The 12,007-nt window shown below is 56.8% G+C and overlaps 1 protein-coding gene across 1 annotated transcript; it reads left to right on the top strand.

Annotated features, from left to right (window-relative positions):
* Positions 1 to 1,346: 1,346 nt before the first annotated feature.
* Positions 1,347 to 10,210, top strand: MUC12 (mucin 12, cell surface associated). Its single transcript, XM_048516871.1, has 11 exons — positions 1,347 to 2,115; positions 2,196 to 2,318; positions 4,535 to 4,653; positions 4,869 to 4,930; positions 5,088 to 5,218; positions 5,767 to 5,820; positions 6,185 to 6,350; positions 7,111 to 7,287; positions 7,373 to 7,479; positions 8,933 to 9,024; positions 9,138 to 10,210. The coding sequence occupies exons 1-11, from the start codon at positions 1,359 to 1,361 to the stop codon at positions 9,171 to 9,173; spliced, it is 1,824 nt and encodes a 607-aa protein (XP_048372828.1). The 5' UTR covers positions 1,347 to 1,358; the 3' UTR covers positions 9,174 to 10,210.
* The last annotated feature ends 1,797 nt before the right edge of the window (positions 10,211 to 12,007 follow it).

The raw sequence follows: 12,007 nt of genomic DNA, 5'->3' as shown, positions 1-12,007 counted from the left end.
GGGCCTCTATTATCCCCTGCTGTTATTTTAACATCTACATGCCACCCCTTGCTCAGCTGGTACGGAGTTTTGGGCTGGTTTGCCATCAAGTACGCCTGATGACACACACAGCTCATTCTGTTGATGGAGGGGGGAGCAAACTCGCTGCCCCTGCAGCTCTACAGCACTGTTTGGAGGCGTCGCTGGTTGGTTGCGACAGAGCAGGCTGAAACTGGAATCCATCGAAGCACGGAGATCCCTTCTGGCTGGGCCACTTCAGGGGGGGCGGACTTTCCAGCCGGGCCGGTGTGGGAGGGGTCAGCATTGGCGCCGCATCTCTTCCGGCCTGGCAGCCCGGGGGGTCCACCTGGATTTGTCTCTTTCAATGGAGACTCCAGGTGGCTCCATACAACCCGGGCTGCTTTTTTTCCATCTTTCGCCAGGCCTGGCGGCTTGGCTCCTTCCTCTCCCGAAGCGGACTCTGCTTCGCCACCGTGATCCATGCAACGGCTCATCTCCAGGCTAGACTATTGTAACTCGCTCTACGCTGGGCCTTCCCTTGTGTCTGTCTGATCCGGAGATTAAAATTGGTCCAGCACATGGCGTAAGCGCTGCTTGTTAACAGGTAGCGCCACCTGGGAACATATTCAACCTGTATTGCGTCAGCTGCACTGGTTTCCAGTAGAGTTCCGGATCACCTTCAAGGTGTTGGTGTTAACCTTTAAGGCCTTACGTGGCCTGGGACCGTCGTATATTCGAGACCGCATCACCCCATATGTCCCTACACAGCCTCTCCGGTTGGGGGAGGCCAATCTACTAGTGGTCCCTGGCCCTTCAGCAATGCGGCTGGCCTCCACACGGGCCAGGGCCTTTACAGCCCTGGCCCTGGCCTGGTGGAACGCTCTACCACCAGCTAGTCCCGGCCTCCAAGGGCCCTTGGGGAGTTCTGCAGGGCCTGCTAGACGGAGCTGTTCCGCCGAGCCTTTGGAGAAACCGGCCGCGAATGGTGCCCCCCTCCTTCCTGTGGCCCTGACATCTAGGCCACATACCACCGAACGAGACTCGCCATTCCTCCCTTCCCAGGGGAGAGGGAATTTTACATGCGGAAAACTGGGCGCCAACTACATATTAATTATGTCTCTAGCCATTGAGATTGTGTAAACCAAATTTCTGGTTTTATCGCTGCTTTAAATTGTTTTAACTGTTTTATATTGTTATTTTATATGCTGTACACCGCCCAGAGCCCTTTGGGGATGGGGCGGTATAAAAGCCTAATTAAATAAAATGAATGAATGAATAAATAAATAAATAAAACGGCCTTAATTCAACTTTCTTTGTCAACTACAGAGGAAAATTCCATGGTGGAAACCTCAACCTCCATGAAATCAACTTCTTCCTCAGAGTCAACACTGAAGTCCACAGCAAGTCCTCCGCACACCTCAGAGTCTGCGACTACTTCCATTTCCTCAAGTACAAATGTGTCTGAAACGAGCACCAGCACTTCCTCAACCGAGATGCCCCCCACAACACCAACCCTCAGCTCAACGGAGAGTGTAATAACTCATTCCTCCTTGGAGACTACAGAGAGACCTTTCACGGTGGAAACCTCATCCTCCATAACGTCACCTTCTTCCACTGAATCAACCCCTGAGTCCACAGCAAGTCCTCCGCACACCTCAGAGTCTGCGACTACTTCCATTTCCTCAAGTACAAATGTGTCTGAAACGAGCACCAGCACTTCCTCAACTGAGACATCAAGCTTTAGCTCACCCACGAGTTCTTTGACTCATTCTTCTTCGTCCACTACGGTGGAAACTTCTACTTTGGAAACCTCATCCTCCTTAACATCTGGTGTCTCTTCCAGTGATGTGACTGTTCTGCTGTCAACAACAAATCGTCCTTCCAGTACATCTGGCACTTCTATTTCTGAGTTTAGCACCAGCCCCTCATCCATTGAAACAAAAACTGTGCCTCAGACCTTTTCGTCAGTAGTTTCTTCTCATGGTCCTAATCGATCAACAGCTTCCGCTGAAATACCTCCATTACCCAGCACTGTCCCTGTGATTTCATCTAGATCAACTCACCCTTCAAGCACTAACTCACGAACATCCTATTCGGTGCCTACTAGTACAGAAGGTTGGGGCTGTTGTTTTTATTCTGATCAGTATGTGCATTCCTGGCTGATTTCTAAACCCTCTTTCTTTTCTTTGTGTTAGCTCCTTCCAGTGCCTTGCCTGCTGTGATCTGTCATAATGGAGGCACACCACAGGGGAGTCGGTGTGTATGTCCACCTCTGTTTACTGGCCCGCGGTGCCAGGAAGTTCTGAATGAAATCGTTGGTGAGTCCCCTTTTATGGGCATCAGCCTTTTCCCCCTAAATCAGGGGTCTGTAACCTGCGGCTCTCCAGATGTTCATGAACTACAATTCCCATCAGCCCCTGCCAGCATGGCCTATTGGCTATGCTGGCAGGGGCTGATGGGAATTGTAGTCCGTGAACATCTGGAGAGCCACAGTTTGCAGACCCCTGTCCTAAATCCATCATTGTGAATTTGAGAGCAGATGGTCGTGTTTGTGCCAAGCCACTTTTGATTTTGGTGGGGAGAGGCAGGGAGGGGGAAGAGTTTGGACCTCATGTTGCATGTTTGTGGCTGTTCCCTGTGTGCTATCAGTTTCTCTGTTGCCAGAGGAGTCTTGGCTGCAGGAAAGAAAGCTCACTGGTCAACACAAAATACCAGTGCACATCTAACGGATACCTGTGGGAGTGAGCGTTCCTTTCCCTTTCTGCTGTCCTTTGCTTTGCTGGGTCAGCTTGAGACAGAAGACGGGGCGGGCAAGGCGCTCTGAGATTTTTCTTGCATTGTTGAGTGAGGGGGGGGAGTCCTGTCAAGTCACCAGTGACTGATGGAGACCTTGTAGGATTTTCAAGGCTGAGAGGCAGAGGGAGTTCACTGTGACCTCTTTGCTGTCAGGAAGGAATTTTGCTCCAGGTCGGATTTACCAAGGTCTCCGGAGTGTTGCTGGCTTTCTCTGGGCATTGTGGGTTCATTGTGAATTTCCTGCATTGTGAATTTCCTGCATTGTGGACGCGGTTGGACTAGATCACCCCTGGGGGTCCCTTCCTGCTGTATGTTTCTAAGGTGCAGCCAGGATTGACCCTCCTTGGTGTCCAAGAGCAGATGAGGCTGGACCAGCCTGCTGTGTTCTTGGCAAAGGCAAAAATGGGAACTCAGAGAGGAGGACTAAGTGCAGAGCTCGAGAACACCAAGTCCACAGGGCAGGAAGTCCCGCCTCTCAGTGACAGAAGCGGTTCTGGACTCGCATGGAGAGCTGGTGCTGGGCTTGTCATTTGAGTTTTTTCTATATTAGATTACATTAGATATTTAATTTATATACCACCCTCCCCTGGAGGGCTCAGGGCGGTGCACAACACAATAAACAAACAATAACATAATAATACAGCAGGGCTAAATACCATTTACAATAGCCCTAACAATAAATCAACAGTTCAATAATACTAATAATTCTACATCAGGTTAATAGACTCATAACAAATTAATAAACGTATAGCAGCAACACCATAACAACAGCATAATATTCCATAACGACAACAGCATAACAGTCCATAATAGCATTACAGTAATACAATAACAATGTCAATGTAAAATAATAGTATCCCAACAGCAAACAGCACAAAAACCTAAATCCAATAACATCATTTCATAATATATAAATTATGACCCATATGGGTCCAGGTGAGAGAAAAACCACTTTCACAATCAACCTCCATTCAGACTTAGCCCTCTTTCAAGGTGTAGGCTTGTGTGGCTTCCAAAGTTGTGCTGGGGGCGGCGGGGGGGGGGGGGGGCTTCTTCCTGGTCTCTAAAGTGCTGTTCTCAAAGAGGGCCCACCTTGCAGCTCTGTGAGTGGGTGGGAGCCAGGCGCATAGCGCCAAGGGGGCGGTGTGTGTGTGTGCGCGATGCACCAGGTGGGCGCCCCTGTGGGGGCATGGCAGGGACGGGGTGTGGTGTGGCGTTCCGGGGGCCTGGAGGGGTGCACAGCGCATGCGCGCACCGGGCACACTTCCCCCTTGCTCCGTCCCTGGTGCTGCCCTGCCGGGAAATAGCCTGTTTATCACGAACTGTTCTTTTTTCTACTTCTATTTATATCCTGCTTTCCCCCCTTAAAACCTCTTCTCACACCACTCAGTCCTCCTCACAACAAAAGCCCTGTGAGGTAGGTTAGGCTGAGAGACTTTAACAGGCCAAAGGTCACCTGGCAGGCATCTGTGGTGGAGCGGTGATTCAAACCCAGTGGCTGCTCTAACCACTACACCATATCATCTCTCTCTGGTTCAAGCAACACCCCTCCAAGGGCTACCCAAGGCCAGCCTTTGTAACCGGGAGTGGGGAGAGGGTGTCATCCCTTGGACAAAACCAGCTCGGATCTGGGCACAAGGAGGGCACCAGTGGCCAAGGCCCCCGGGCCCCCCCAGCCCACAGTGGGGCAGCCGTGCCCTCCTCCGCAGCATCTGATGTCTGTGCTTTTTGCTGGCAGCGGAGGTGACGGCCACCATCAAGGTCGTTGTGGAGGTGACAAATTGGAACTACAGCTCAGAAATGCAAGATCTCTCCTCCAACGTCTCTAGGACATTTGTGCGTGCCTTCGAGGCGCAGGTGAGGTGTGGGGGGTGTCTGTCAACTCACGCGTTCAGCTTGCCCCGCCCAAGGTACCCAGCCTGCCCGGCAGGATCCTGCCCTCCTCCGGGGCACGCCTGGCCTCCTGTCCCCGTCCACGCAGCCGTTCCTGTCTGCTGGCCTCGGGGCGTTCCTGGGGCCGGGGTGCTCTGGCCTGGCGCAAACTCCCCATGTGCGCTTGTGTGTCTTTTCAGATGGACATCTTTTACCGCATGATCATTCCCCACTTCCAGGGGATCAAAGTGATCCAGCTCAGGTGAGCCTGGAGCTTGGGGGTCGCGTGCTAGAGGGGAGGGTCCTGCCCTTCAGCAAAAGCCCCGCCCCACCCCAGCATGGCCCACTGGCTTCCTGGCGGCCGGCCGGCCCACCTGCCCATGGGTCGGCTCAGCTGCTCCTCCTCCTCCTCCACCTAGCAAAGGCAGTGTTGTCGTGCGCCACGATGTCCTCTTCTTCACGCCTTTCTCCGGCTTCAATGCTTCTTACAACACCACTTTGCACACCGTCCGGGAGCACCTGGAGAAATCACAGACGCAGTGCAGGAAGGGTGAGTCGACATCATCAGCTGAGGCCCCCGCTGGGACCCCCCCCCCCCATCCTGTTAGCAGATCCTGGCAAGGGAGCTCCCAGCCCCTCCCATCCCTGCCTTGCTTGACCCAGGGGCTGTGGGGTCTGTGGGGCTGCTGCCCACGGCTGCCTGTCAAACTGAATTTAGGCTGAACAGAAGGTCTGGTTGCCAACACTCCAGGGCCCACCAGGTCTGCCTTGAGGTGCTGGCAGCAGAACCTCTGCCGGGCCAGGCAGGGGCAGGCGGGGTGAAAGGTCAGGGCAGGCTTGGTCCTCAGCACCGTCATTGCCCCGTGTGGCTCTCCTGTCCGCCAAGTCCCACGAGGAGAGACCTTTTCCTGCCCCATGGCCTTTGGTTTCTCCCAGGCAGAGGTGGGTGTTGACATGTTGCGGTGAGGGGAGACAACCAGTGGGCGGCGCATTTCCTGCAACGCTGCGAGGGAGCGGTGTGGGGGGGGGGTCCCTGCACCCACTCTTTTGAGGTTGGCCTTCACAGTCCTGGAGGCTTCTGTGCTCTCTCTCTTTCAGGTATGATGTGCTTTAACAACACCTCCGCGTATGCAGTGGGCTTGGGCCAGGAAGGTGAGGATTGGAGCAGGGTGGGGGCGGGGGCGGGCGGGGGCCCACCTGTAAGCAAAGAGGAAGCCGCACAGATGTTAACTGAGTCTGCCACAGCTGATGAGTTAACACTGGCCTTCTGTGGGGGCTAGAAGGGGGTTGGGGGAGAAGGTTTGAAGGGACACGTGGGAGCCGTGGCGCAGGGGGGCGGGCGAGAGCCAGAGGCTGGCCTGGGAAGGTTGTTGTGGGCCGCGATTTGGCCCCAGCCCAGCAGAACCGAGGGCCTGGCCAAGCAAGGCTCAGGGCCATCTTGGGTGGGGGGCAGGGGAGTGGGTGGGAAAGAAGGTGGAGGGGCTGAGCCGACTCCCCTCCCCTCCCCACGTGTCAGAGCCCTGCAGGAATCCGCAGATCCCGCCGCTCCTCCAGCCGTACTACGTGGCCAGCAACGTCAGCGGCCAGCTCCAGTGCGTCTCCAACTGCAGCGTTTGGCACCCGGACCCCTTCACCTGCGTGCGCGGAAGCTGCGTCCTCCAGACCAGCGGGCCCAGCTGCTAGTGAGTGGCACCTGGGAGCGAAAGGGCCGAGTCCCGTCCACTGAGCGGAGGAGGGCGCAGCACCAATTGGGGAGCGATGTTCTTCCTGGGGCAGGGCTCAGTGGCCCTCCTGTGCTCATGGTGACTCCGGGGCAGGTTGTCGCTCACGGCAGTCCGCCCACGGGGAGCACAGGGCCCAGGAGGGCTGGTCTGGGGCCCTGCTGGGCGGGGTGAGCTGCCGTGGGTGTCTTGTGGCTGCCTGCTTGGCCCGGTGCTTTCGGTGGCAGCCGGGCTGGCCCTGAACAGATGCCCTCTCTGAAATGGCAGCGTGGGGGTTAGGAAGGCAGACCTGGCTGGGGCCGATCTGTGATCTGGGGCCCCTCAGGCCAGTCCCTTTCACGGCAGCCTACCTCCTAGGGGTTTCATGATCAACAGATTTGGGGGCACTGAGCCAGGCTGGACTACTGCAATGTTCTCTATAGGGATCTGCCCTTGAAGGCCACTTGGGCTGCAGAGTACCCTTGGTCTGTGGGACCCGGCAGGCTGACCACTCGGCTCCTGTCTGGCAGTTGCTCTGCTGCCTCTGGATTAGCTTCCAGGCTGCGTTCAAAGGTGCTGAGTGTGGTCTCCGAGGCCCTTCATGGCCCGAAAGCTGCTCCTCTGCTGCCCCGCTTGGCTGCAGCGGCTTCATGCCCCTCCTGGCCTGGGGGTCCCGGGCAGCGGTTCCCCACCCCCCGTCTGCCTCCCTCTGCTCCCCTGACGCGTGTCCTTTCTCCCCCAGCTGCGAACAGTCAGACCTCTACTGGTACGTGGGCAGCCGCTGCGAGCAAAGCATCAGCAAAGTGGGCGTGGGCGTGGGGGTGGCCCTGGCCCTGGCCGCCCTGCTGCTGCTGATCCTCGTCTTGGCTGTGCTCCTCTGCTGGAGGGGCTGCCGTCGGAAGGGGAAGGATGGCGGCAGGTGAGCAGGCAGGCAGGGCTACGGGAGGGGGGGTGCTGGGGGGGAGGGGCCCTGGCCTCCCTCTCTGACCACGCTCCTGCCGTAGGCCGAAGGGTGCCGCTGATGAAGAGAATTGGTATGAGAACGAGTCCGCATGGGACGCCGACCCTCGAGGCCCCCCGGGGCAGAGCCCAGAGGCCAGCAGCCTGCCAGGTATTGACTGCCCCTGTGGGGGCTGCTCTGGGGCCAGCCCCAGAAGCCGCTCTGCCCTCTTTTCCCCGTCAGAAGGTGCCTCCTGCTGCGCAAGAGCGTGGAGCCTCTCGGGTCAAGGGAGGGTCCCTTGCGCCAGGGCAGAAGAGCAGGGTGGGGGGTGGGAGGTGGGGGGGACAGAATCTTTGCTCTTGAGACAGCTTTGATCTGAAAAGCCGCAAAGGCAACATGTGGGCACAAAGCCAAGAGCAGCCCCTTCCCGAGGAAGGCGGCCCGAGGGGGGGGGGGGCGACTACGGCACTTTGAGCGCTGCGGAGACCAGTCACCTGGGGTTTCTTGGCTGATTAATGGCCCATTACCGCTGTGGGGGGGGGGGGGGACACTGCACTTACCAGGCTGGGCCCTGCTGGGCCAGGTGCCCCCCCCACAACCCCAATCCTCCACTCATCATTTAGCCAGTTCACAAACACGCTTTATGAAGGCACCAGACAAACCACACTGTGATGGGAGCTCGTGTGGCACCCGTCGCCCGCCTTTTTATTGCCCCCCCTGCTGTCAGATGATGACGTGCCCCACGCCTGCCTCTGACCACGGGGGCACTGAGGCATTTCCAGATTCCTTTTTTAAATGTGGGGGGGGAATTGACGGATGACATATTTACAAAATAACAAGTTGTGCAGAGAGGCCTTTTTCTCCCTCTTTGTGGGCACCCAGTGAATGGAGAGCCATGTGTGTGTGTGTGAGTGTGATGGAGAGAGGGTTGGATGAGAATCTGGGAGAAGCCACGTTTGAATTCCCACTCGTGCCAGGGAAGCTCACCCGCTGGTCTTGAGGCAGTCTCATTCTCTCAGCCTAACCCACCTCAAAGGGTGGTTGTGAGGATAGAATGCAGGAGAGAAGGACCCTGTGCGCTGCTTTGAGGGGGAAAGGTGGAGTAAAAATGAAGTCAATAAGGTCAGAGGCTGGACAGGTGGAGGAAGCCCTCCTTCCCACGGTGCAACCTGCACTCTGCACGTCTCACGAGCCCTGGGTGGTGGCACACTTCTGTGGCTTTAGAAGGGAATTTGATAAATGCACAGAGAAAAGGGAGAAGCCTTTGGCCACAATGGCTCAATGGAGCTTCCATGTTCAGAGGCAGGATACCCCCAGATGTCAGGGCTCTACAGACAGGCCATTTTACATGAGTGTTGGTGGCCGGGGGGGGGGGGAGCAATGTCAGCAGCAGAGGCACGCTGGCTCCTGAGGGCTGGCGGGTGCGCATGGACATGACCTCACCTGGGGGACACAGCCTGTGAAGCGCTGGCATGGCGACTCTCGCCCAGGAGCCGGGGGCTGCTGTCGTCACCTGGGCTCCCTGTGACACCTGTGGGCAGAGCCAGGCTCTTGGTCTGGTGGGGGAGGGGTCTCCCGAGGCCCTTCCCCTTTGCCACCCTCTGCTCCCTTTCCCTCCTCGCAGAGTCAGAGGGCGGCTCCAGGAGTGACCAGACATCCTCCTCCGGCCAGGGATCCTTCCGTCCCTGCCTGGACAAGGTGGACACATCTCTCCAGGTACGGAAGCCTGGTGGAGGATTGGTGGGGGCGGGGGCGGGGGTGGGGGCGGGGGGTGTTCCTGTGGTTGGCTCTGGTTGACTCTCGTTTCTGTTTCCCTTTTGCTGCCGCAGACGCGGATTGCCCGGCCCCAGCTGACCCGGCTGTGACGAGACCTGGGAGTCTGGCCGTAGGACGACAGCTGCGCGTGGTCTCCGTGGCCTTCGTCTGCAGGGCCCGGGGTGGCCGTGGGCCCGCCATGAGCAGAGGGGGCTGCTGCGCTGCAGAGCACGGGACCCCCACCGAATGCCAGTGAACGACTCGTGAGGCTTCGGCACCCCAAGGCTGGCTGTTGTGAGAGTCTCTTTGGCACAAGACTCACCGCCTCTGCAGGCCAGGAGGGAGAGTGGCCAGGACTTTGCCAGAGGCCTTCCTTTGTCTTTCCTCCCTCCCAGCTTGCTCTGCATCCTCCCTCCCTGCAACATGCCCCATGATCCTCCTCTGACTTTGCCTCAAATACTTTTGGACCCAGAGTGCGAGATGCCCCGGCGTCCAGAGCCAGGCCTCCCAGGAGAGACATGGTGGGCAGAACAGAGGCTGGCGGAGGTGATGCTGCTCTGGGGAAGGGCTGCCTGCACGGCTCCACGTGTCCTTACAAAGGGGGCTGAGCACAGGGGGGGCCTGGGGCAAACGGCAGCTCATGGGAGACTCTGAGCAAGGGGGCGAGGGCGAGGGCAACAGCATCAAACCGAGTTCAACATTGTTACCTGCAGTGCAAATAATGAAAGTTGGTGAGGCTGTCTTTGCTGCTGCTGCTGCTGCTGCTGCTGCTATGGGGCAGGGGGAAGGGGGGGAAGAGGTACAGGACCACACGTGGAACTGCCGGATAGTGACCCCGCCCCTTTGTCAGGCTCAGGAGGGTCCACCGTGGTCTTGAGTCTGGTCTTGGTCCTGCTGGGGACTGAATCGGCTGGGGGTGAAAGAGCTACGAGCTCCCCTCCCCCCCACACCTCCTTCTCTTTAATAAGGAAATTCTGGTGTCTGTGTTTACAAAAAATATTTATTATTTTGCTTATTTTTAAAATGTCATTTGCCACTGAGACACAAGACGGATCGCGGAGTTGGAAAGCAATGCAAAACAGACCAGTGTAACACATACAACAAATAATGCAACAAAAACAGATAATAAAATGGGAGAACAGTAAAATGAGGGAAGTGTGGTCCGTCTAGTGGGGAGGAAGGCAGCCTGGGATCGCTCCTCCTCCTCCTCATGTCTTGAAAGCCAAGCAGGGCCAACTCTTGGAAGGAACGCTTTGCAGACGCCGGCCCTGGAGAACCACCTCCGCTTTGGAAGTCCTTTGCCGGGGTCACCAGAAGGCAGCAGCTGTAGAAAATAGCGAGAGAGCTTTTCCCTGAGTCCAGATATTTTGCTCTCTACCCTGAGGAGAGTCTTTCCCATCATGGGGTCGTTCAGCAGTGGCGTAGGAGGTTAAGAGCTCGTGTATCTAATCTGGAGGAACCGGGTTTGATTCCCCGCTCTGCCGCCTGAGCTGTGGAGGCTTATCTGGGGAATTCAGATTAGCCTGTGCACTCCCACACATGCCAGCTGGGTGACCTTGGGCTACTCACAGCTTCTCGGAGCTCTCTCAGCCCCACCTACCTCACAGGGTGTTTGTGGTGAGGGGGGGAAGGGCAAGGAGATTGTCAGCCCCTTTGAGTCTCCTGCAGGAGAGAAAGGGGGGATATAAAGCCAAACTTCTCCTCCTCCTCCTCCTCCTCCTCCTCCTCCTCCCAGGGTGTGACTTGGTAAACAGTTGTCCTGCTCTGGCCAGAGTCCTCCTAACACTCAGTGCTTGGAACTTGATGGCTCTTTCCTTTCACTTCCTCCTTTCTGCCAGCTTCTAGTATCTGACTAGATTCCTAAACAAGGACAGAGTGTAGCCCAAATGATTTAAATGCTGAAATAAATTCTTCTCTGGAGGACATTTCTTGACTCATGCAGGCCAAAAGCACAGGCACTTGGGAACGACCTACAGACAGGTGGAATCAGAATACTTGAAAACCAGAGGATAAAAACAGAGCTTAGCACTTAGGATAGGCATTCCAAGTTCTCTCCAAGGAGGTTTTTAATCAGTTCCAAAGTAGAGAGGAGAGGTTGTGCGTGCACAATGACAATAAAAAAATGCTTATGCTTATGAGAGGTTAGTTGCAGCCAGAGGTGGGATCCAGCAGGTTCTCACAGGTTCCCGAGAGTAGGTTACTAAGTATTTGTGTGTGCCGAGCGGGGGTTACTAATGGGTGATTTTGCCATGTGATTTCTGCCTTAGTTATGCCCCTCCTCTCAGCAGTAGCGCGCAGAACTTGGAGCAGTCTAGCAGGAGGTGCACCGGCGTGCGTGGCAGCCTGTGCCTGCATGCATTCGTTTCCCGCCCAAGGACCGGCGCAGTGGCTGCATCCTTGCCACAGCCCTGCCCAGGAATGCCCCGCCCCAGAATTCCTGGCCACACCCCCGTCATGCCCTGCCCAGCCGCATTGGTGCTATGCCACAGTTTGAATCCCACCACCATGGGAACCTGTTACTAAAATTTTGGGATCCCACCACTGGTTGCAGCCAACCCCTCCAGTGGGGCCGAGTGTAAATGAGAGGGCCTGGGGCAACAAGAGGTATTAGAGTGGGAATATTTAAGAAGGTCGGAAGAGCCCTGCTGGATGGGGGGGGACACCTTGGTTGCCACCTTGACATGTTGCTGCAACCTGTCCGAGGCAGCAGGTGCTGCAGGCGTGGGGCCTCCCTCCTGCCAAGGAGCCGTTATCAGCAGAAGTGGACCATGACGCAGCAGAAGACCCAGCCCAGAGCTAAGAATAGTGGCTGGGAGGAACTCCCTGTGGACCTTGTTCCTGTGGGAGGGGCAGCCCCAGTCCAAGGTTCTCCCTCACGCCACAGGGCATGACGCAAGCATCCCACCGGCTCCCCTGAGCTCTGCGCCCTTCGGCCAGCGAGCCC

The sequence above is a fragment of the Sphaerodactylus townsendi genome, linkage group LG15 (genome assembly GCF_021028975.2).
Source record: "Sphaerodactylus townsendi isolate TG3544 linkage group LG15, MPM_Stown_v2.3, whole genome shotgun sequence".
NCBI classification, from domain to species: domain Eukaryota; kingdom Metazoa; phylum Chordata; class Lepidosauria; order Squamata; family Sphaerodactylidae; genus Sphaerodactylus; species Sphaerodactylus townsendi.
Note: the sequence above shows the minus strand (reverse complement) of the source record. Positions and strands in the feature narration are given on the sequence as shown.